This window comes from Rattus norvegicus, chromosome 7, assembly GCF_021556685.1.
Source record: "Rattus norvegicus strain SHRSP/BbbUtx chromosome 7, alternate assembly SHRSP_T2T, whole genome shotgun sequence".
Lineage (NCBI taxonomy): Eukaryota > Metazoa > Chordata > Mammalia > Rodentia > Muridae > Rattus > Rattus norvegicus.
In genome coordinates, this window is record NC_141540.1 from 124,246,909 (window position 1) to 124,267,201 (window position 20,293).

At 52.9% G+C, this 20,293-nt stretch overlaps 1 protein-coding gene and 1 long non-coding RNA gene across 7 annotated transcripts; one reads left to right on the forward strand and one right to left on the reverse strand.

The window, feature by feature from the left end:
* Positions 1–157: 157 nt before the first annotated feature.
* On the forward strand, positions 158–19,531 carry Bik (BCL2-interacting killer). Of its 6 annotated transcripts, none has more exons than XM_087555324.1 (5): positions 158–371; positions 16,406–16,577; positions 18,058–18,156; positions 18,527–18,644; positions 19,061–19,531. In XM_087555324.1, exons 2-5 carry the CDS (start codon positions 16,411–16,413, stop codon positions 19,151–19,153), a joined length of 477 nt encoding a protein of 158 aa, XP_087411450.1. In that variant the 5' UTR covers positions 158–371; positions 16,406–16,410; the 3' UTR covers positions 19,154–19,531.
* On the reverse strand, positions 2,475–4,780 carry LOC148004903 (uncharacterized). The gene is made up of 2 exons (XR_015625825.1): positions 4,483–4,780; positions 2,475–3,819 (listed from the first exon to the last, which is right to left on the reverse strand). It is a non-coding gene; the product is annotated as an uncharacterized LOC148004903 (long non-coding RNA).
* Positions 19,532–20,293: the final 762 nt, after the last annotated feature.

Consider the following 20,293-nt stretch of genomic DNA (forward strand, 5'->3'; position numbering starts at 1 on the left):
GGGAACTGGAGACTGAACTCCTCCCACTTCACCTGTAATTCTAGATTTCACCTCCTACGGATCCCCTTCCTACACCCTAAGTCTTAGCTGGAGGGCTGGGCGAGCTCCGCATTCACCGGGAGAGAGGAGAGAGGAGGAGGGGGCAGGGGGTGGGTGGGGAGAGACTGGGAGGTGCAGCGGGAAGCTTGTAGCAGGCAGGCAGGAGCAAAGGGAAGCCGTAGGCTTCACCCCTGGTTTCTGGGAAAAACTTTCGACCTTCGTGAAGATTTAAAGACACCCAACTCCCAAGTGTAACAGCCTGAAGAGCGCGGAGTTCTGAATATTTGCTTCACCCAAGCCCTCGTCCGTTCTGAGCCTGAGTTTCTACGTGGGTAAGTGGTCAGGGAAAAAAGCACCGAGCCTTTAGTACTGTGAGGATTAAATAGGCAGCCCTTGCTAGGATTCGGCTACGGCGATGGCAGAAGCGGCATCTACGAATACTCGGGTGCGGAGAGCACACTCGCAGATGCACTGGCACGGACACTGTGTCAGGTCCGCAGGCGACGGAAGAACGTCTGCAAGTTAACGACTTTTAAAACAGCGGTTCTGCAGCCACTATTTAGCCAGGGATTTGGAGCCCCGGAGGGAGGGGCTAAAGGGGAGGAGCCGGACGAGCGCGGCCACCTATCAGTGCCCAGCCCGCCGCTCACAATAACCCGCCTCCAGCCAGCGCCCCCAACTCAGCCACCCGAGTCTGGGCCGAGAGGTGTTCGGGCAGCTCGCCCGCCGCTACGCCAGCTTAGCCGGGCAGGTAAGCGCCCGGTAGCCCTAGCCCAAGTAGCCGGAAGGTTGGGGACCCGTGTTCAAATCCCTTGGTAGCCCCGGCTCCGAAACGTCCCCTCCGCGTCTCACACCCCAGAAGGTGCTAGCCGCGTCCGCGTGTCTCGCTGCGCTTCCGTGCACTGGGGTGGCCCTTGCGTCCTGGCTCCAGGACTTGGTAAGCAAGTGGCCTTGGCTGTCGCCGTGCCCTCGGTGTCGGAAACTTGGGGGAAGCAGCTCGGGACCAGGGCGCGGCACTGCCACAGTAGGGCGCCCAGGCTCTGCCCCGGGCGCAGGCGGAAGATGGCGTCCGCACCTGTCTCCGCGAGGACCTGGGAGTTCGCATCTGTCCCTCCCTTGGGGATCCTGGGATCCGTACCGTTCCTGCCGCGATCTGGTAGTTTACACCTGTCCCCGATAGAATCCAGCTTCGCATCTGTCCCCTCTGGGACCCCGGGACGCACGTCTTCGAGGGGTGGCAGAAAGGCCTTCTTAGGCGACCTGGGTAGTTTAGTCCATCACTTTCTCGAAGCTCCTCGCCACCTTCCGGTGCCGAGGCGCAGGGACCGGGAGGGGATCGGAGGGTCCACCAAGGTCATCTGTGTGCTTCCCAGAGTACCACCCACAACCGACACCGGGGGCTCAGTACTTCTGTCACTTTCGCTGTCCTCTCCGGCCTTGTGGCCTTGCGGATGCATGCGGATGCAGGTGGTTTTGTAAACTTAATTGCAGTTTTGAAGTGCACTGAGCCACCCCTGCAAAGTGTTGTTGTTTACTGTTGTCGCTGCAGGTGATAACACTGTTACTGTGGTCTGGAGCCAGGTGCAGAGCTCTCTAGAAGGTTGGTTTCATACCTGCTTTGGGGTGTGGGGGTGGGGTTGTCAGTGAACCTTAATCTTAACCTTTGGGGAGCAGGCTTCATTTCAGACAGAGTAACGGGCATGTGTTCCAGCCGCCACACAGAGCGGACTCCCATAAAGGCTGGCTCCGTCAAAGCCTGGAGGGTTTTCTTGGAGGCCATACCAACCTCTCTACTTGTGACCTGCTTTCCGTTCTGACTGTGTGGCTTTCTAGAGGTTCCTCCACCATTCTGGACCTCAGTTTGTTGAGTTTTTGAAATGTATCCTGGTTTAACCTGGAGGGGAGGGACCTCACCCAAGAAGCCGCTGAGCTACTCAGCAATGCTACCTTGATTTCCGTTCTGTTTGGGCGCGATTACTGTTGCCGCTTTACCAGTATCCACTGAAGGCTTATCTGGGGCCCTTGGCTGCCTTTGGATCTAGTGTCCTGCCTAGGGCAGGTGGCACTCTGACCTCCCAGCCTTGCCCCTCCCCACGCCTCACTCCCCCCTCTCCATATTCTCCCCTCTATACTCCAGGATTTGAGGCATAGTCTCAGGTAGCCTAGGCTCGCTATGTAGCTGAGTTTGGTCTTGAAACTCCTGATTCTCTTACTTTCCCCGCCTGAGTCCTAGGATTCCAGGTACAGTTATTGTGCCCAGGTTATTTATTTGTAGCTAGGGATGGAACTCATGGCCCTGTGCCTACTGCCATTTTTCTTTCTTTTTTTTTTTTTTTTCCGGAGCTGGGGACCGAACCCAGGGCCTTGCGCTTCCTAGGTAAGCGCTCTACCACTGAGCTAAATCCCCAGCCCCTACTGCCATTTTTCTTAAGGCCTCACTATGTAGCAGGGCTAGCCTTGCATTCTCCATCCTCCTGCCTGCCTCCAGAGTGTTGACTCTTCGTCTGCTTTCTGTTGCTAATAAGATGCAATGCCTCAGGTCGAGTCAAGTTATAAAGAAGTGAAATTTATTCTGGGTTCGTGTGGGGTTGAGGGGTCATATTGGATGACGCCCTCTCTCTGGCAGATGACAACATACATTGTGCATTTTACCCACCTCCTAAAGATCTAGTCTCTAAACCCCACAGTGAAGTCGAGTTTCCCCCTCCAAATACCTCACGAGGGGGATTAAATGTCAAAGCTCCAAGCTTTGGAGACCCCCCCCCAGTCATATCTAACCACAGCACCTCTCCTTCAAGGTCACAGAGCTGACACTGACCTTGGCTGCTGTTTCTCTGTTGTTCCTGCAGAGTTAGGTTTTAAAGGTTGTTCGTGGTTTGCTCTTTTGTATTTTGGAGACAGGGTCTCACACTTTATAGACCAGGGTGTCTTTGAACTCTCGATTCTCTCACCTGAGATGCTGGGGTCATGGGCCTACGATACCAAGAGTATTTTTTTTTTTCTTACCTCAAAATCTGCACCTTGCCTGAGGATGCTGGCTTCCAGCCCAAGTTTGGAAATGCAGAATGTCATTTTCCAGCTTGGTGACAAACTTGTGTAACTTCGGTTCTAAGCTGTCCCCTAGTTAGCATTTTAAAGTTGCCTTTTGTTTTGATTCTAGACCTGGGGATGGGACCCTGGGCTTTGTGTATTTTAAGTAACACTTTACCCCGGAGCCACAGTTGATCCTTTTCTGTAGCAATGCTTCTTCAAGCACTGGGAGGTTTATAAGAGACCATCAGAGTGATACAGCCCTGTCCCCATGGGTGTCTATGTGGCTCTTCATCTTCTGATGACACCTTCCCTGACAACCCCTCCACGTCTACCCTTCCTGTCATTTCACCCATTCGTTGTCCTGTCCTAAACCCTTGGCTGTCTGAAATCTCACGAATTCGTGTCCTGACCTTCTGTAGCCTGCATGTTCTGTGAGCCAAGGAACATCACAGGAGAGCCCGTCATAGCCTGGACTCTCTCCGGATGGAGAGGTTACCTGTGTGCTGGTCACTGTGGGGTGGGTGATATACAGTGATGAAATCACTGAGAGCAAAGAAGCCCGAGACTGTGGACTGGAGATGTAGCTCAGTGGCAGAGTTGCTGGATATTACACACAGATTCCTGGGTCAGCTCCCAGGGATGGAGGCCAATACTAGCTCGAATTCGGGAAGGAAGCAGAAGTTCAAGGTCATTCATTCTCGGCTGCATATTGAGTTGGAGGCCAACCAAGAATACAGGAGACCCTGTCTTGAAAGAAAAGAAAAGAAACAGGGTACAGTTGGCCCTCCTATCTTATGTTTCTTTCCCGCCTCTCTTAGGAGCAGGGCAGGGATATTTGGAAGGCCATATTGAGCTGTCTTTTGCCACAGACAGAATTCCCCCCTCTCCCTGGAAAGCGTCCTGTTTTCAGTGAGTTGGTTACATTTGTGGACAATTAATGACTCTGGCTTCCTCTGCGGCTGACTGAGTGAATCCCGCCAGAGAAGTCACTGTTTTGCTCTCTGCTTAGAACAATTCTGAAGCTGTTTCAAGGAAGTGCTGAACGGTGCCCGGCTTTTGTTGGTAGCGGCCACCAGGAAGCCAGCAGTGGGTCTGGCCTGGACATGTGTGGCTGCTTCCTTTCTCCTACCCTTGGTTGGCTGAAGCCAAGCCTTAGGAGGAAAGTGTCAGCAAATACATTCCAGGCCCGTTTCTTGGCCCCAAGGCAGGCGGGAGAGGGCAGGGCACAGGGCGGCATGGCAAGGGCAGCTGATTTACCTAGTGTCAACACTGAGTTGTGACAATACAAAACACCCTCTGGGCACTGCCAAGCAAACCTGTTTTTCTGGAGATGGGAGAAAACTTGGCGCCCAGTTACCCAACCTGAGAGGAAGCTCACCATGCCGGAAAGGGCAGTGAAGAGGAGCCTACCTGGGCATCTGGTGAAAGGCTGTGTGCTGGAGACCACTCCAGGGTCCTCCACACAGGGGTATTGTCCCCCCTGTCTCTGTGAGCTGCTCTTTCTTTCCGTTTTTTTTTGCAGAGAACTTTCCCTAGGCAGACAGACAGATAAACATTTAATGAGGCCATAAAGGGCCAAGTGCCCTCTCCAAGTCAGCTGACAAGGCACTGGGACAGCAGAATGAGGAGCAGTTGAATTGTCCTGGAGACAGGGCTGAGAAGCAAGCAGGACCCCTGGCCTACTTAGGGCGTGGGATGCTGAAGGCTCAGTAAGTGGGTCTAGGTAAGAGCCCAACACCACCAGAAAGAAGGGGGAGGGTGGAGTCGGCGTCCCGGAGGAGGCCTGTCAGTGCTGGTGCTTCCTCCTCAGGTTCAAACATTCTAGAGCATATAAATGTCTTAGAGCTGAAAAGGGAGGCTGTAGCTTGCTACTCTGGCCTTCTCTAATGGGGATAGAAAAGCAGAGAGTTCTGGCGTGTGCATGCTTCTGCTGCTGCTGCTGCTGCTGCTGCTGCTGCTGCTGCTGCTGCTGCTGCTGCTGGGGTGTGTGTGTGTGTGTGTGTGTGTGTGTGTGTGTGTGTGTGTGTGTGTGTGTGTTTTGAGAGGGGGGCTGAAGATTCTAGACTCAGTCAGGAGAATTGTTACATTGTTACACTTCCTCTGGGGATTGGACAGGGCCTGGCCAGGTGCTCTACGGAGTCGCATCGCAGACTGGAGTGTTCTCAGAGAGGATTAACCAGGCGAGCAAGCCTCTCTTCCCTGCAGAGGAGCTAGGGGTCCAGGAGGCCTAAGGGAATCTGTCCAAAGTTACACAGAACCCAGCCGTTCAGAGGGCCTGTCTTAACAGGGGAGTTTCCCCCAGAGAAATCCATGTTTAACAAAACACTTGCCGGTCTCCGGTCATGTGCCTGGCAAGGAAACAGAACCCAGGTGGGTGCCTTCCCTATATACAGTTGAATGACCTTATGTGTCTTCCTGCAGTTCTCACTGGCACTGTTGGTGAGGGCAAATTTCAAATGCTTTTTGTCCAATGTTTAAGGTTAGGGCTGGGGATGGTTCAATTGGCAGTGTACTTGCCTAACATCCATGAAATTCTGGGGTCTTTCCCCAGTACTGTGTAAAACTGAGCGTGGTAGAGTGTGTCTGTAATCCCACATGAACAAGGCAGAGACAAGAGGATTAGAAGTTCAAGGCCAGCCTTGAAACCCACAGTACTTTGTCTAAAACAAACAAAAAGTTTACGTTGGCTGTCTAAGCTGAAGACTCGTCCCTGTCCCCGGCCAATCACTTCTATAAGTTCTGTTGCCCTCTGTAAAGGTTTGCTTATAGATCTTTCTTCTGTGAGGTCATTTACAGATAACTGAAAGGCTCCATCCACAGTAAGCCATCTACAACCGCCTATAACTACAGTTGCAGGGCATCTGATGCCCTCTTCTGGCCTGCATGGGCATTGCATGTACAAGGTGCACATACATGCAGGCAAAACACAGGAAATAAAACAGATCAATCTAACAGTGTCTGTGCTCGCAGGTAGCGCTGAGGTTGGTGGTGACAGCTGCAGGCCAGACTGAGGGGTTGAGCCTGTGGGGTTACTTCCAGGCCACCACTTTCCAGGTCACTGGGCAACACCCACAGACACAAATGTCCCTTCCTTTCTCTCTCCTTCCTGTCTTCCTTCCTTTTTTACTGTTTCTCTGTCACTGCTGGGAAGTGAGCCCCACCCACCCCGCCCCCAAGCAGACTGTTTTGAACATTTATGGGTTCCTGGGAATGAGATCCTGAGTCTGGCTTGGGGAAAAAAAATACTTTAAGACAACTATTCTATGTCCCACCAGTATGAGCCAATAACAAGGATTTTCGTTTTTCTTTGAGTTGGTGTTGGATTCCACAGGCATGGACTCAGACTGAATGATGAGGGACGAATCTGTGGTAGAAATGCCATGCCCCTCCTATGGCCTCCCTGCCCCCCCATCCTGATAGCCCTCCTCCTCTGAGAGATAAGTTTGTGTGTGTAGGTGTATCTGTCTGTGTCCTGTGTGTGTGTGTTGTGAATGGGCAGGTGTGTGGAGGTCAGAAGTCAGTGATGGGTGTCTTCCTTAATCACTCCCTACATTTGGGGGACAGAGTGTCTCACTGAACCTGGAGTTCACCCATTTGGCTAGACTCCCTGCACAGTGAGCCTCAGGGAACCTCCTGTCAAGAGTCAGGCCAAGCCCCGTCATCCCAGGCTTTTGTGTTTTGCTTGTTTTTTTTTTTTTTTTTTTTTTTTTTTTGGTTCTTTTTTTCAGAGCTGGGGACCGAACCCAGGGCCTTGTGCTTCCTAGGCAAGCGCTCTACCACTGAGCTAAATCCCCAACCCCTTGCTTGGTTTTTTGTTGTGGTTTGCTTGTCTGTTTTTGTTTGATGAGACAGCTCTGACTATCCTGGAACTTGGTCTGTAGACTAGGCTGGCTTCAAACTCAGAGATCCATTGACTCTGCCTCTTGAGTGCTGGGATTAAAGGCGCACCCCGCCACCGCACAGCTCAAACCCGGCTTTTGTATGGACACTGAGAATTGGAACCTACTGCCCGCTCAGTTTCCCCAGGGCTGCTGGGTACCCGAGGAGTCACATGGTACAACCCCCCCCTCCCCCTCCCCAGTTCCTCCCCCAAAACTCAGAATTCGAATGTGCAACTTTGATAGCTGCCGATTGATCCCTCCGAGAGAGTGAACTTGCCTGTTTGGAGAGGAGTATGGGGTCTTTGGCCACTTGCTGGGCTGTGTTTCTGACTGCTTTCCGGGTCTGTTGATTCAATGGCCCAGCTTTAATGGAGGCACTGGTTGGTGACAGAAAGTGGGTAACAGTGTGTGTCTTTTCATCTTAACAGTGGTCAGTCCTGTGCAGGAAACGATCTCAGTTGGAGCCAGAGACAGTACGTGACTGGTCTGTGGTCGCATAGCAGAGACAGAGTAGGAACTAGAGCCCGAGTCCCTCTGCCCATAAGTTGTTCCCGAGTTGGATAGGCTACTGGCACTTGGAACATTCCAGCTTCAAGGTTTGGAGTGGTCCCTAGGAAGGGCAGCAAGGAGTTCTGATGGTGAAGACCAGGGATAACATCACCCGCTGCCCACCCAGGTGACTTCGTAGCCCCAGGCCCACCCCATCTGCTCCTGGTTTGAACATCTGTGGGGCGGGCAGCAGGGTCCTGCCTGCTTGGTGTCCCTGGCAAGATGTAGCTTGGGGGTTGCTGTCAGGGACTGAAGCCCCTGGTGCCTGCAGGGTTGAACTAGCCAGGTCTGCCTTTGCTCCTGGGAGGGAGAGAGCATGCCCCATTCCCAGACGAGCCTGTGGTCACACAGCTGAGGGCACAGTGGGTCACCACACACAACTTGTAGGGAATCAGTGCATTGCTCCATCTAGAGAGTAGGGAGGCGCAGCCAGCTTGGATTTGCATCCTGAAGTCATTGGGTAAAACAGGGCTGTAGCCTGGGTGAGGACTTGGGTAGGTGTGTTCTCCTTTCATGGAAGGATCCTTGTCGGAAGAAAAGGAAGGAAGGAACCTTGATGTTGAAAACCAGCGCAGTTTCCTGGGAGATCACACTGGGTCTTCTGGGAATACCTGGCCTTCGTTTATTTCAACAAACACCTGCTCCGTGTCAGGTCGGATGTTGGATGTGGGACACAGGCACTAACAGCAGCCCTGTTTTTCAGCTGCTCACTCTACCAGGTCCATCAACATGGACTGTGTCCCTGGGCCCCTACAACAGTATCTCCAGTTAGAAGTGAGAAGACACGAGGCTGCCCAAGGACAGCCAGCATCCTGTTTCCATGTTCTAAACCACGAAGGAAGCAGAGTTGGGCGGAGGTCAAGAGAGGTCTGTGAACTCTGAGGGCTCCGTGTCCAGGAACATGACACCTGGGCTGAGCTCTTCCGGACCCTTGGGAATGGCCAGGTTCCCGAGCATGCTCAGATGGTGGCCACTGCGTTTGCAAAGGTCAAGGGTCATAGCATGGCCCAGCTCATGGTTCCTGGGTGTGGTCAGAGCCGAGGCCAAGGCTGGAAGAAAGAAAAAGTGTAGCATGACACTTGGTAGGGGTGGAGGGTGCGGGGGTCTGCGGATCCACAGAGTTGTGGTAGGTCAGCCCTGAGGTTTCTGCCTGGTGGACGTCTGCTAGAGAAGATCTGTCGTGGGAAGGGGTGGGGCTGGTAGGATGATTGACATCAGAGCAACGACTCTGCAAGGACCCTCCTAGCCCGGCTCTACCCAGCCCTGGGTCACATGTGATTGCCCTCTCCGTTCTGATTCTTGACCGTAAGTAGACACAGAGGCTCATGGGAAAGGCTTGGATAAGCTGATTTGTGATGGCTGTGGGAGAGTTACACTGGAAGCAGAGGGAGCAAATCCACACAGAGCTGAGCCTTGCTTACACACCCTTCAGGTTCTAACAGGGGCAAGCCCTAGGACTCTTGTCTGGACAAGGAGCCCCACAATGCGGCTCTGTTATCTCCACTAAATAGCATGTAGGGAAATTGAGTCCAGAGGATGGGAAAGGCAAGTTGAGGTTAGGGTGGGATTGTTGTCTGCGTGAGGACTCCTGGACCAATCAAGGTGTAAGAGCCGTGGAATCCGAGAGGGTTCTAAGGAAGACAGGGAGATGGGTGCCTGACCCTCTGGCAGGGCGGGTTCTCTCAGGCCTCTGCTGTCAGCAGCCATCTGGTGCTGGCGGTGCTTGGAGTTCAGCTTGTCAGGTCAGAGGATAAAGGAGAAGGCCAGGTGTCGAGCTTCCGTGGCCCCTGCCTGGGGTGGGTTGGGAACACTGGTCTGCTCTGAGGTGGAGCTGAAGGTATAGAGGTGGAGGCTGAGGTCTGGGGAGAGAAGGAGGGGACAGATGCAAATTTAGGCCGGTCCTGCTTTCCCAGGGAAATGGCTTTGCATTCTGAGTCACCCCTGACCTGAGCCTCAGGGCAGGCAGGTTCTGGACAGTTTTACAAGGACCACCCTTGTAGCACAAACTCACAGACACACGTAGACACACACGTTTGTACATGCTTCTTCTAGTCTGTACCACGCCGAGACATGTTGGCTGTAAACCTGTCCTTGTCTCTGTTATTCTGCGTCTTTGATAAATTTATTATTTTAGATTTGGTATTTTGAGATGAAGCCTCTGGTAGCTCAGGATGTCCTCTAACTTGCTATGTAGACCAGGTTGACCTTAAACTCTTTTTTTTTTCCTTTTTCTTTTTTTTTCTTTTTTTTCTTTTTTTTTTTTTTCGGAGCTGGGGACCGAACCCAGGGCCTTGCACTTGCTAGGCAAGCGCTCTACCACTGAGCTAAATCCCCAACCCCTGGCCTTAAACTCTTAATCCTCCTGCTTCCACCTCCTGAGTTGAGATTACAGCCTGTGCCATATCGCCTGCTTCTTTCCCCTCCTTTATGTAGGAGTTTTAGAGTTTCTGTAGGAAGATTTTACAAGGTTAACTTGACCTGAATGAAGCCTTCATTTTCTTTTCCTTCCTTTTTTCTTCTTCCTTCCTTCCTTCTTCTTTCATTTTCTGTTGTTGTTACTGTAAAAAAAAAATGTACTTGTGTTCAACTGTATTTTTTTTCTTTTGAGACAGGGTCTCACCCTGTAGCCCTGTCTGGCTTGGAACTCACTATGTAGACCGGGCTGGCTGGACCAAACTCACAGAGATCCCCCTGCCTCTGCCTCCAGAGTGCTGAAATTAAAGGCGATCACCACGACTGATCAGTGACATCGGTTTGGCTTGGAGTATGGGGCTAGAGACTTTGGCATATCTATGTTTGTGTACTCTGCTATTCCATGGGACCATGACACTGCATAGGCTCCCGTACCTGCTGACCCATTGAGGGAGGGGACCCCCCCAGGTGTCCTAATGCCAAGCCTTGCCCTTGCCCCAGTGTAGGACATCTGTGGCTTCCACCTCGCCTTCTGTGTGAGCTGTACTGTCTCCTCCCTGCCTGTCAGTACAATGGCATGGTCAGTGAGGTCAGGCTGCCCCGTGACATGGTGGCATGGCTGGCTGCTGCCCGGGGTTGCGAATGGCTCCTGTGAAGTACAAGCTCAACCTGGGAAAGGGCCTCTCATGGCCCATCGGGGCTGAGTGGCTTTGAGCCAAGCGAGCTAAAGACAAGCTGGCATCTCTACTGCAGGTCCCCGATCTCCCCTTTTCTTTGTAACTGCGCCAAGCACTCGCTGGGACAACTGTGGCAAGGGCTTTGAGGTACCTGTATGAGCACATGGGGCATGCTGGGTGACCTTGCCCGGCCCCTACCACAGGTCATGACCTGGTGGTGTAGGGGGCTTGCTCCCACCTGACAGTCGCGCAGCTCTGTCTGCAGGTGCACAGAGCAGGTGGAGCCCCTGTCCCTCCCGCCGTAGCCCACAGCTTCTGCCTCCGGGCAAAGGTGTAGCCTGGCAGGTGCTGTGGCTGTGGCTGTGTTTACGCTTCTTATCCTTGCGGCCCGGCTCCTGGGAGATTTGAGCTTCGGTCAGGAACAGATGTCCACCTCTTCTCCACCTTCCTCTCAGGAAGGGGAGACAGCCACCTCTTTGTTGAGACAGAAACTCTGGACGTGTATTCTTTTTCCACTTCTGGAAGGAAGAACAATGCTACCCTTATATGGCGCCTCTAAGCCTGGAGCTCACCACGCCCTCGTGCCTGCTGTGGTGGCTGATGATGTCACCTTGTGTGCACTCGGCTCCTTGATCGCACTGGCATTTGAGGTGCATTGCTGACAGTCACCTGTCTCAATTCAGTCCTGAGACACCTGGAGGGTGCCAGCTTCTGTCCCCCAAGTGCCTAGGCTTCCAGCCATCTCTTTCTTTAGTACAGGAAGTGTCAAGTGAATGGAGACAAGTGTTTAGTCTCAGTGTCCTCAAGAGGATGGCTCTGTGCCTGCAGTCACTCCACTTGACGATGGACATTAGTCTGCCTTGGAGAAGAGACAGGAAATCCTAGGTCACCGTCCATTCTTGGCTCAGTATGAGCTTTTCTAAGACCCAGTGTTCTCTTTGAATATAAATCACTTTCAGGGTGGGTCTTGTGTGTCCTTGTGTGTTGCTAAGGCTAATGCCGGCGTCTTGTGCATGCTAGGCAATGTGCTGCCCCTCGCTGCATTGTTGGGAGGGGAAATAAAGGAATCTTTGCAAGCACTTTGGACACAGCCTGGTGCAGGGTAGGGAAGCAGGCCCAAGCCAGCAAGATCTTTGTTCTGTCTCAGGATTGGGCATCAGAAATTTATTGGATTTAAGATATCATCTGTTTATATACAATGAGGTATATTAAGGACTGGGCTGGAAGATGTCTGTTGACATCCTCAGCACTGAAACAGAAAGCCAAGCCTGGCCGTGCTTGCCTGCAACCCCAGAGCAGGAGCAGCAGAGACAGGAGGATTCTGAGGTTTGCTGCCCCAGTGAAGGGTCCTGCCTCAAAAAAGAAGTGGAGGGCAACCAAGAAAGACACCAACGCGTTGACCTCTGGCCTTTTCATGCACACACACACACACACACACACACACACACACACACACACACACGCACATGCACAGGCAAATACATACAAAAGACAGTATAGGGATGAGGCCAGAGCCTACTCATGAAATTCCATTTCCCTTATGTCTCCTATGCACTTTCCCATATGGGCTGAGGGTAATTTATGGAATATTAGGTAATTCTGGGCATAGGATGAAGTTTCCACACTCTGAGCCGTCAGGCACATGGTCTGATGTTGGGGCTCAAGGTTTTGAGTTTTGGATTTTGGATTCTAGGGCTGCTCAATGCCTTTTTTTCTTTCCTCCCTCCCTCCCTCCCTCTCTCCCTCCCTCCCTTCCTTCCTTTTCTCCTCCTCCTCCTCTTCCTCCTCCTCCTCCCCCTCCCCCTCCTCCTCCTCCTCCTCCTCATCTTCCTCCTCCTCCTCTTCCTTCTCCTCTTTTTAATTTAGAAAAGGTCTCTGCTTCCTGAAGTCCCGGCTAGACTAGACAGTACTGGACTGGCCTTGAACGCAAAGCAATCCTCCTGCCTTAGCCTCCCAAGGGTTGAGGTTACAAGTGTGTGACTTGGGCTGTTAAGAGCCCAGGTTCACACCTTCATCGCCTTGATGCCATGGACTTAAGGCAGCTGGGTACCCTGTGGGTGAACTATGGCAAGACAGAGTCCCACCCAGACTGCCTCATCAGGGATGAAGCCATTGCAGATGTGGGAGTCACCGCTGGGAGTTCAGGAAGCCTCTAACCACTGGAGTTGAGAACTCTGAATGGGAATTTGAACTGGGAAGGTGGGGGGGGGGGGCGGGTTACTGGCTCCCTCTACTGCTGCAACTCCAGCCTACACCTCCATGTTCATGACAGTCAGGAGGGGAGCTGCCCTGGATTGAATTCATTCTCATTCTCCCTCTCCCTCTCCCTCTCCCCCTCCCCCTCCCCCTCCCCCTCCCCCTCTCTCTTTCTCTCGTTTTAATTGTTGCTGCTGGTTGCTTATTCCCGAGTGAGCTGCAGACAGAAATCCCTGCTGGCGGGTCAGTGGTTTACGCTACTAAACGGACCTTTGTCATTTCGTAGGAAAGGTGCGCTGTAATTTCCGTAGGTGGCATTTGGGAAGAGTTTGTCACACAGACTAGGTCCCACTTAGGTAACTCTCCGCTGAGGTGGAATCGTTGACAGAACCGCTGAGCCTGAGCCTTCTTTGCGAGCAGCTTTAGATCCGGCGCTCCCCCCCCCCACCCCCGCAATGGTCTCCGATTCCTGCTGTACGGAGATGCTCTGCACCTCAGGCCTCTCCACTCGGTCTATCATGCGCTCTTGCTTCCTGCAATGCGTCATGTCCTATATAGAAATATGGCGGTCCCGGTGATGCTTTACCTCCTATGTGCTCTATGTAGCTATTCCAAGTGACCTCCAAGTGACCTCCAAGGCCAAGGCAGCGATATTCCTCTGGACATCAGAGAGTTAATGGTGCTTCTGAGTCAGCACATGCTGGGCCTTCTCCATGTCAGCTGCTTGCCTCCTTCTTGTTGAGCAATTATTAAGTTTATGAACAGATTCTCCACTAGAGATACCATGTTTCTTAATCACATATTGGGACTCATTTATAGGATGCGTGATAATGATAATCATCGTTGTCACAATGAACCCTCCTCCTGATATTGTACAGAAGGTCTCTGAGGTGATAACATATATTTTTTTGGATAGAAAACACAAGAGAAGGGCTGGAGAGATGGCTCAGTGGTTAAGAGCTCTGACTGCTCTTCCAGAGGTCCTGAGTTCAATTCCCAGCAACCACATGGTGGCTCACAACCATCTGTAATGGGATCTGATGCCCTCTTCTGGTGTGCATGAAGACAGCTACTCACATACTCGCTTAAAATAAATAAGTGAATCTTTTTTAAAAGATTTATTTATTTTATATATATATTTTTTTTTCTTTCGGGGCTGGGGACCGAACCCAGGACCTTGCGCTTCCTAGGCAAGCGCTCTACCACTGAGCCAAATCCCCAACCCCTTATATATGTATTTATGCCGCTGTGTTGGTGACAGAAAGTACTATCTTGGACAGCATGGTCTTTCTAGGTTCAGGCAGGGATCTTTGCATTCCTGTGAGTTTGGCCTCTGCTCCCTGTCTTCCAACCCTGTGTCCAAATTCTTGGAGACTTCACTGGCCAGACTTGGTCACATGACCAGCATTGAAAGGGATGCTGGGCAAGAGAATGGGTCTTGATGGACCTTGATGAGTGCTGGTGCAGAAGAGTTGTCCTAGCAGGAGCTGGGGGATGGTTAGAGAGCAAAATGAAGCCTCTGACAGGAGATCAGGGAAGAGGGGGCTGCAAAGTACTGCATGGCCCCCTTGGTTTGGAAGATTCGTATGTGGCTACAGAAGCGTTTAGAGGAAAGACTGACCGGCATGAGATCATGGAGGACTCTGGTCTGTCTTATTTTGCTCATTTGTCATAACTGCTCCAGAGCACCAGCAGCCATTAAAGGGGTGGGGAACAGCAACACATCCCTTTAATCCCAGCACCAGGAGGCAGAGCAGACAGATTTCAAGTTCAAGGCTAGGCTGGTCTACAGAGAAAGTTGCAGGACATCCAGGGCTACATCAAAAAACTTTGTCTCAAAGGTGGAGTTGGGAGTGTCAAGGGCCTGGGAGGAGGCCCAGTGGAGAAGGAAGTTGCTTTGCAAATCTGGTAACCTCGGTGTGATTCCTAGAACCTGCGTGAAGGTGGGAGGAGAGAATGCAGTCCACAGAGTTGTCCTCTGACCTCCACATGGCCAGTGTGGCATGTGTCCCCTTCCGCCATAGACACACACTGAGAGTAAGAAGATAACAAGTAAGCGAGGAGAGGAATGTGAGGTTGGAGGTGCAGCCCATGGCACACTCTGTCTTGTCTTACTTGAAGTTCAAGTTCCGTCCCTAGTTAGAAAGTGGTGAAACTCGTGAGTCGTGCTCTTCATGAAGTCCGGGCTGAGGAGTCGCTCTCCTTGGGAGCTCACTTCAGTCTCTTCGTGGGCAGGATGCCTGGGCTTTCCTCCGTCCTCAGGGACAGAGCTGGAGCCCTGAGCATGTGCTCACCTCAGAGAACCAGCACTTGGTGACTTGCTGAGGCACACGGCCTGTGTGGAGCAGGACTCTGGAGGTGGGTGACGGCCCGAGCAGCTCAGAGGAAATGGCCACAGAGGCAAGGTTATTCTTAGGTGTGGGGCGGCAGAGTCTGACGTTTCCCCCCATTACAGGGGTCATGGCCCATGTTTCTGTCATAGACGGTCAAAGAGAGAAAAGTGACAGCCACTTTTTCTATCTCACGGGAAGCCTTCAGGCATGAAGACCTGGAGACATGAAGAACTTTATGTATGTGTATGTTTTATGTGTGGGTGTGCATGCATGTGTGTGTATGTACAAATGCATGCACACATGTGGAGGCCAGCAGTCAACATTGGGGGCTGTCCCCAGGAGCTGTCTGCCTTGGTCACACACACCCCCCCCCCCCGCCTCCAAGATTTATTTATAATTGTGTGTGTGAGGGTATTATATATACATATGTGTGAGGGTGTGGGTGCCCGTGGAAGGCAGAAGAGGGCTTCTGTTCCCCTGGACCTGGAGTTTTTAAGTGGTTGTGACCTGCCAGTGTGGATTCTGGGAATTAAACTCTGGTCCTTTGCTAGAGCCATATGCACTCTAACTGACTAAGCTGTGCCTCTAGCCCTGACTTGGGTTTCTGAGACAGGATCTGGAATCTAGGGCTGGCTGGCCAGCAAGCCCCAGGGACTCTGTTTCCAGCTCCCCAGTACTGGGGTTCCAGGCATAGTACTGTGCCCTGCCTTGTGGTCTGGAGATCTTGAGTCGGGTCCTCATGCAGGTATAGTAAGCACAAACACTTTATGGTCTAAGCTTCTCCCAGCCCTTGGAGAAATTTGGTTTGATGCTCAGGCCTGGTGACAGGGCAGTAGCGTGCAGAGGTGTGGCTGGACAAACAGCATTAGCTCACTCTGTGACAGACTGGGGCGGGGCCGGTGGGGAGTCTATTCAGATTCTTTTTTTTTTTTTTTTTTTTTGGTTCTTTTTTTCGGAGCTGGGGACCGAACCCAGTCTATTCAGATTCTTTAAACTTCTTGATCCTCAAGGGACAAGGACAGAGGACTAGAAGCTCGTTGAAGCTTTGTGGCCTGCTTTGGGAAAGATAGTCCAGCTTGTGTGAACAGCCTTGGTGGAAGCCTCTGGTTTCTGTGACTGGTTCTGGGGAGGGCTGGGAGCACTCACACCAAGGCCGTGCAGGCCCCAGGGGCTTCTCGTACCCCATGTGCCAAGCACCTACTATGGTCTGTTGTTCTGAGCCCGAGTAGCCACCGTTGCATCGTTCTGGGGATCTAGTCACACCCTGTCTTATTTTATCCCACAGAAGACATGTCAGAGGCGAGACTAACGGCCAGAGACATTATCAAGACTCTTCCACACGACCAGGTCCCCCAACCTGCAGTGGTCTCTGGGGCTCCCAGCATGAAGGAGCCTGTGGGGGTTGAGGACGTCAGTCCTGTGAGAGACTTGGATTTCATGAGGTGCCTGGAGAGCAGGTAGGGACTGACCAACGACCAATGGCCTCCACTGGACAAGGGTTGGAACAGCTCCTTCTATAGAGAGGAGTGGGGGAGAGGGGAGGAGGCAGGGTGGGAGAGAACAGGGCAGGGAGCTCCTGGAGATGGCTCCCCGCCCCCACAGAGCTCCAGTGTGCTTTCTGAGTGTTGGGACCAGCACAAGGCAGCCTGAACCTGGCCCATCTGGTTTCACTAGCGACATATCTCTCTGACCAGATGGGGAAATCAAGGTCCCTCTCTGCTCAGGGTCTGAGACCCACTGTTCACTTCCCAGCAGGAAGAGAGCAGCCATGCTGGCCAGGGCGAGCCCTTCTGTGCACAGGCTCTTTGTGTGTACCCTCAGCTTCTGGGTTCTCTGCCACTCTGGATGGAATTAGTGTCCCCTCACTTTCTGCTCCGTTCCTGAGTAAAGTGAAACCTGGGTCTCCCAGGGAGTAGGTGGGACCAAAACCTCGCAACCTGGTTGCCAGGCAACTTTCTGGGTTCCTCGAACCCTTGTGACCATCAGAATCAGGACTAGACCTGGGACACTGGGTGTGTGGAGCAGGTGGCCCTCGCCCCTCCGTAGGGGCTTTCCAGTGAGCTGCTGCGTCGCTGGTGTGGAATGTGTGGGCAAACCCCAGGAAGGGCTTAGCCGGGCTGGTTTCAGTGTGTGTATTCATCACACAACTGTCTCCTGTTTCAGTGGAGACTGACTGTTTTAAAAGACTTGTTTTATGTGCATGAGGGCTTGCCTGCACGTACGTCTGTGCACTCTGCTCATCCCTGGTGCCTGCAGTACTCAGAGGAGGAGGATGCATCCCCTGGAACTGGGCTTATAGGTGGTTGTAAACAAACATGTCCTCTGCTGGAGCAACACGTACCTTTAACTGCCGAGCCACCTCTCCAGCCCGAGATTGTCTTTAAATTGAAGTCATGTGCTACCATGCCTGGCTCACTTGGGAATTTGGTTTACCGCTCTCCATCTGGAGAAGGTGCAAACACAAGTGCTTTGAGTCTTGGAGCAGGATAGATTGAGGACCTGTAGGAAGTCAACTGAAGGGGGCTCCAAACACCCACACTTGCTCCCCTCCCCAGGGTTCTCTCAAGGAAAGTTCAGGTGTTTTTCTGGGGTAAGCTGTCCCTGACGTCCAGGCAGGGTCACAAGATACTCCCCAGTACTTTTGTGTCTGACTTCCACAAAGGGCAGACATGGGGTACAGGCTGACATAGGTCCCAGGTTGGCCCCTATGCCCAATGTCTCAGTACTTTGTGGTTTATCCTACAGCAGCACATTTGAAATGGCTTTTACTCCAAAATGCACCCATGGATAGGGGGACACCAGGAAGGTTTGCTGCGGACTCCTCAGTATCCCCCTGTTGTCCCCCTCACTGGGTCCGGAGTCCCATAGGAACTGGCTAGGTGTGTGGTATGGCCTCCCCAGCATAACCACACTTAACTGCCGCATGCCTGCCTGCAGAAACCAGGTGGCCCTGAGGCTAGCCTGCATCGGCGATGAGATGGACCGGTGTCTTCGGAGCCCCCGTCTGGTCCAGCTGCCTGGGATTGCTATGCACAGGTAACCAGTTGCCCAGTGGAACCAGACAGGGCTGGGCCCCAAGGGAGCCCTGCAAACCTTGGAAGAAGAGTGTGTGAGTTCTCAGGCAAGCCTGAGACCTCACCCCTCACCCGGGTCCCCCAGTCCTCCCTCTGGCCTTAGCAGTAGATCAAGCTGGAGAGTCCGGAGAGATCCCAACTCACAAGGCAGTGTGGGTTTGGCCCAGAGGCTCAGGGGCCTTCAGAGTGGGAGATGCTCCTTGGAGCTGGCTCTGGGCAGAGAGCCAGAGGAGCACAGAGGCTCTCTGTAGGCCATACTGTGATGGGTCACACTTGTACACTCCCAGCGCCCACGGCTATAATAACCACCTTGTTCGTATCATGTCTTACAGACTTGCTGCCACCTACAGCCAGACGGGTGTCAGAGGTATTTTCAGAAGCTTGATTGGAAGCCTCACCAACCTCAGGGAAAATATCTGGTCCTGGAGAGTCTTCACTCCTGGCGCCTGGGTGAGAACCTTGAAGCCTCTAGTCCGAGTGTTATCCTTCCCACGGGGCAGCCAGCAGTGCCTTAGCCATGCTGTCTAGTTACCCGCAGTCTCCACCCCTCTCTAGTTTCTTCCCCACCTCTCTGCACTTCTGCCCCATCTCAGCAGCCCTAGTGTGTGCAGCAACTGCTTGGCGAACTGAGGGAGGTTCGAGTGCACACTCACAGTGCCTTCTGGCCCCTCCTGCGGGAACCTCCTTCTAAAAGAGAATGCACTCAGTCATAGTCCCCTGCTCCCCCCCGAGGTGAATGGCTGAATGACCACGTTCACACCGTGTCTCAGATTTCCCCAGCTGTGCATAGTTCTGAGTCCCAAGCGCTGTCTCCTCACCCCAGCTGGTCCCTGAGCCTCACTAACCTTCCCCTCTTGATCCCACAGGTGTCACCTGACCAGGACCCTGGGCAGCTGTTTCCCATGGTGCTGCTGGTCTTCTTGCTGCTGGGTGGGGCCTGGCATTTGCAGCTTCAGTGAGGTGCAGCTGGGGCAGGGCTGGCCCCTGTCCCCCAACCCCTAGAGGTGCCGGCACCCTAACCGTGGTGTTTTCTGACTGTCCCTTTTTTTTTTTTTTATATTTAACTCAGGATAGTGCTGAGATTTCATACAGGTTTTCTGGGTTTTTGTAAGGTAAATGAATTCACTATACCTCAGGAGTGTTACTGGCTAAATGTCCCTGAGGCCTGGCTGGCCCTTCTCTCTTGACCCCTGCCACCTTCCTCTCTGCAGGCTGGTCCTGTGGCCACCAGTGGGGGGAGTGCCGGCCACACCCCTGTCTGTGAAGCCTTGAGGCACGGAATCTACTGGACTAGATTCCTTTGGGGTGGAGAGTTCAATAAAGGGTTGTTTCTAGGAGTTCAGTAGTGTTTCCAGCCAGCCTCCCCTTAGGCCCTCTGTGGGGCTGTTACATTGTGGATGTAGATGGGGGAGGGAATTTAAAGTGGCCTCTGCCCCCAGTCCTGTGCCCAAAAGGGCCATAAGAACTGGTGGGCGCCCAAAGCTCCCCTCCTCCCGAGTTTCTCTGTGTAGCCCTGGCTGTCCCGGAACTCACTCTGCAGACCAGGTTGGCCTTGAACTCAGAGATCTGCCTGCCTCTGCATGGTCATGCCTAGCTCCTCTGCACTCTCCTGTCCTCTTCTGCCTGTATCCTGATGGGGAAGTCTGTCACCTCCTGTGTGTGCAGGCGTAGCTATCATGAAGAGCTGTGGTGTTGGGGTGTGCTACACAAGACACACCAAAGGAGGAGGGCCAGGTCTCCCACTTCTAGGCCTCATACCTCCTCCAGGCCTGGCCCATTATCTTTCTAGGCCAACCAAGGCCTCCACCTGAACTTGGGTTTCTGTCTGCCCATTCCCATCAGACACCAAAACAGTGCCCCTCCCCACATGGCTGCCAATGGCTGTGACCACTTTCTCTGGCCTCCCAGATGCCCTCATTGTGTCCTTCAATTGTTCTGAACTTCCCAGTTCTGGGTGAGGTGCTTGTTCTGAGTTGCCCCACCCCCATCCCCGCTGTCTTGTGCTCCCCTCTGCCACCTCCACCTTACCTGGCAGCCCCAATGCCCTTCCCAGGAAGATGGGACCATGAAGGAGATGCCTTCCTGAGAAGAGCCAGTTT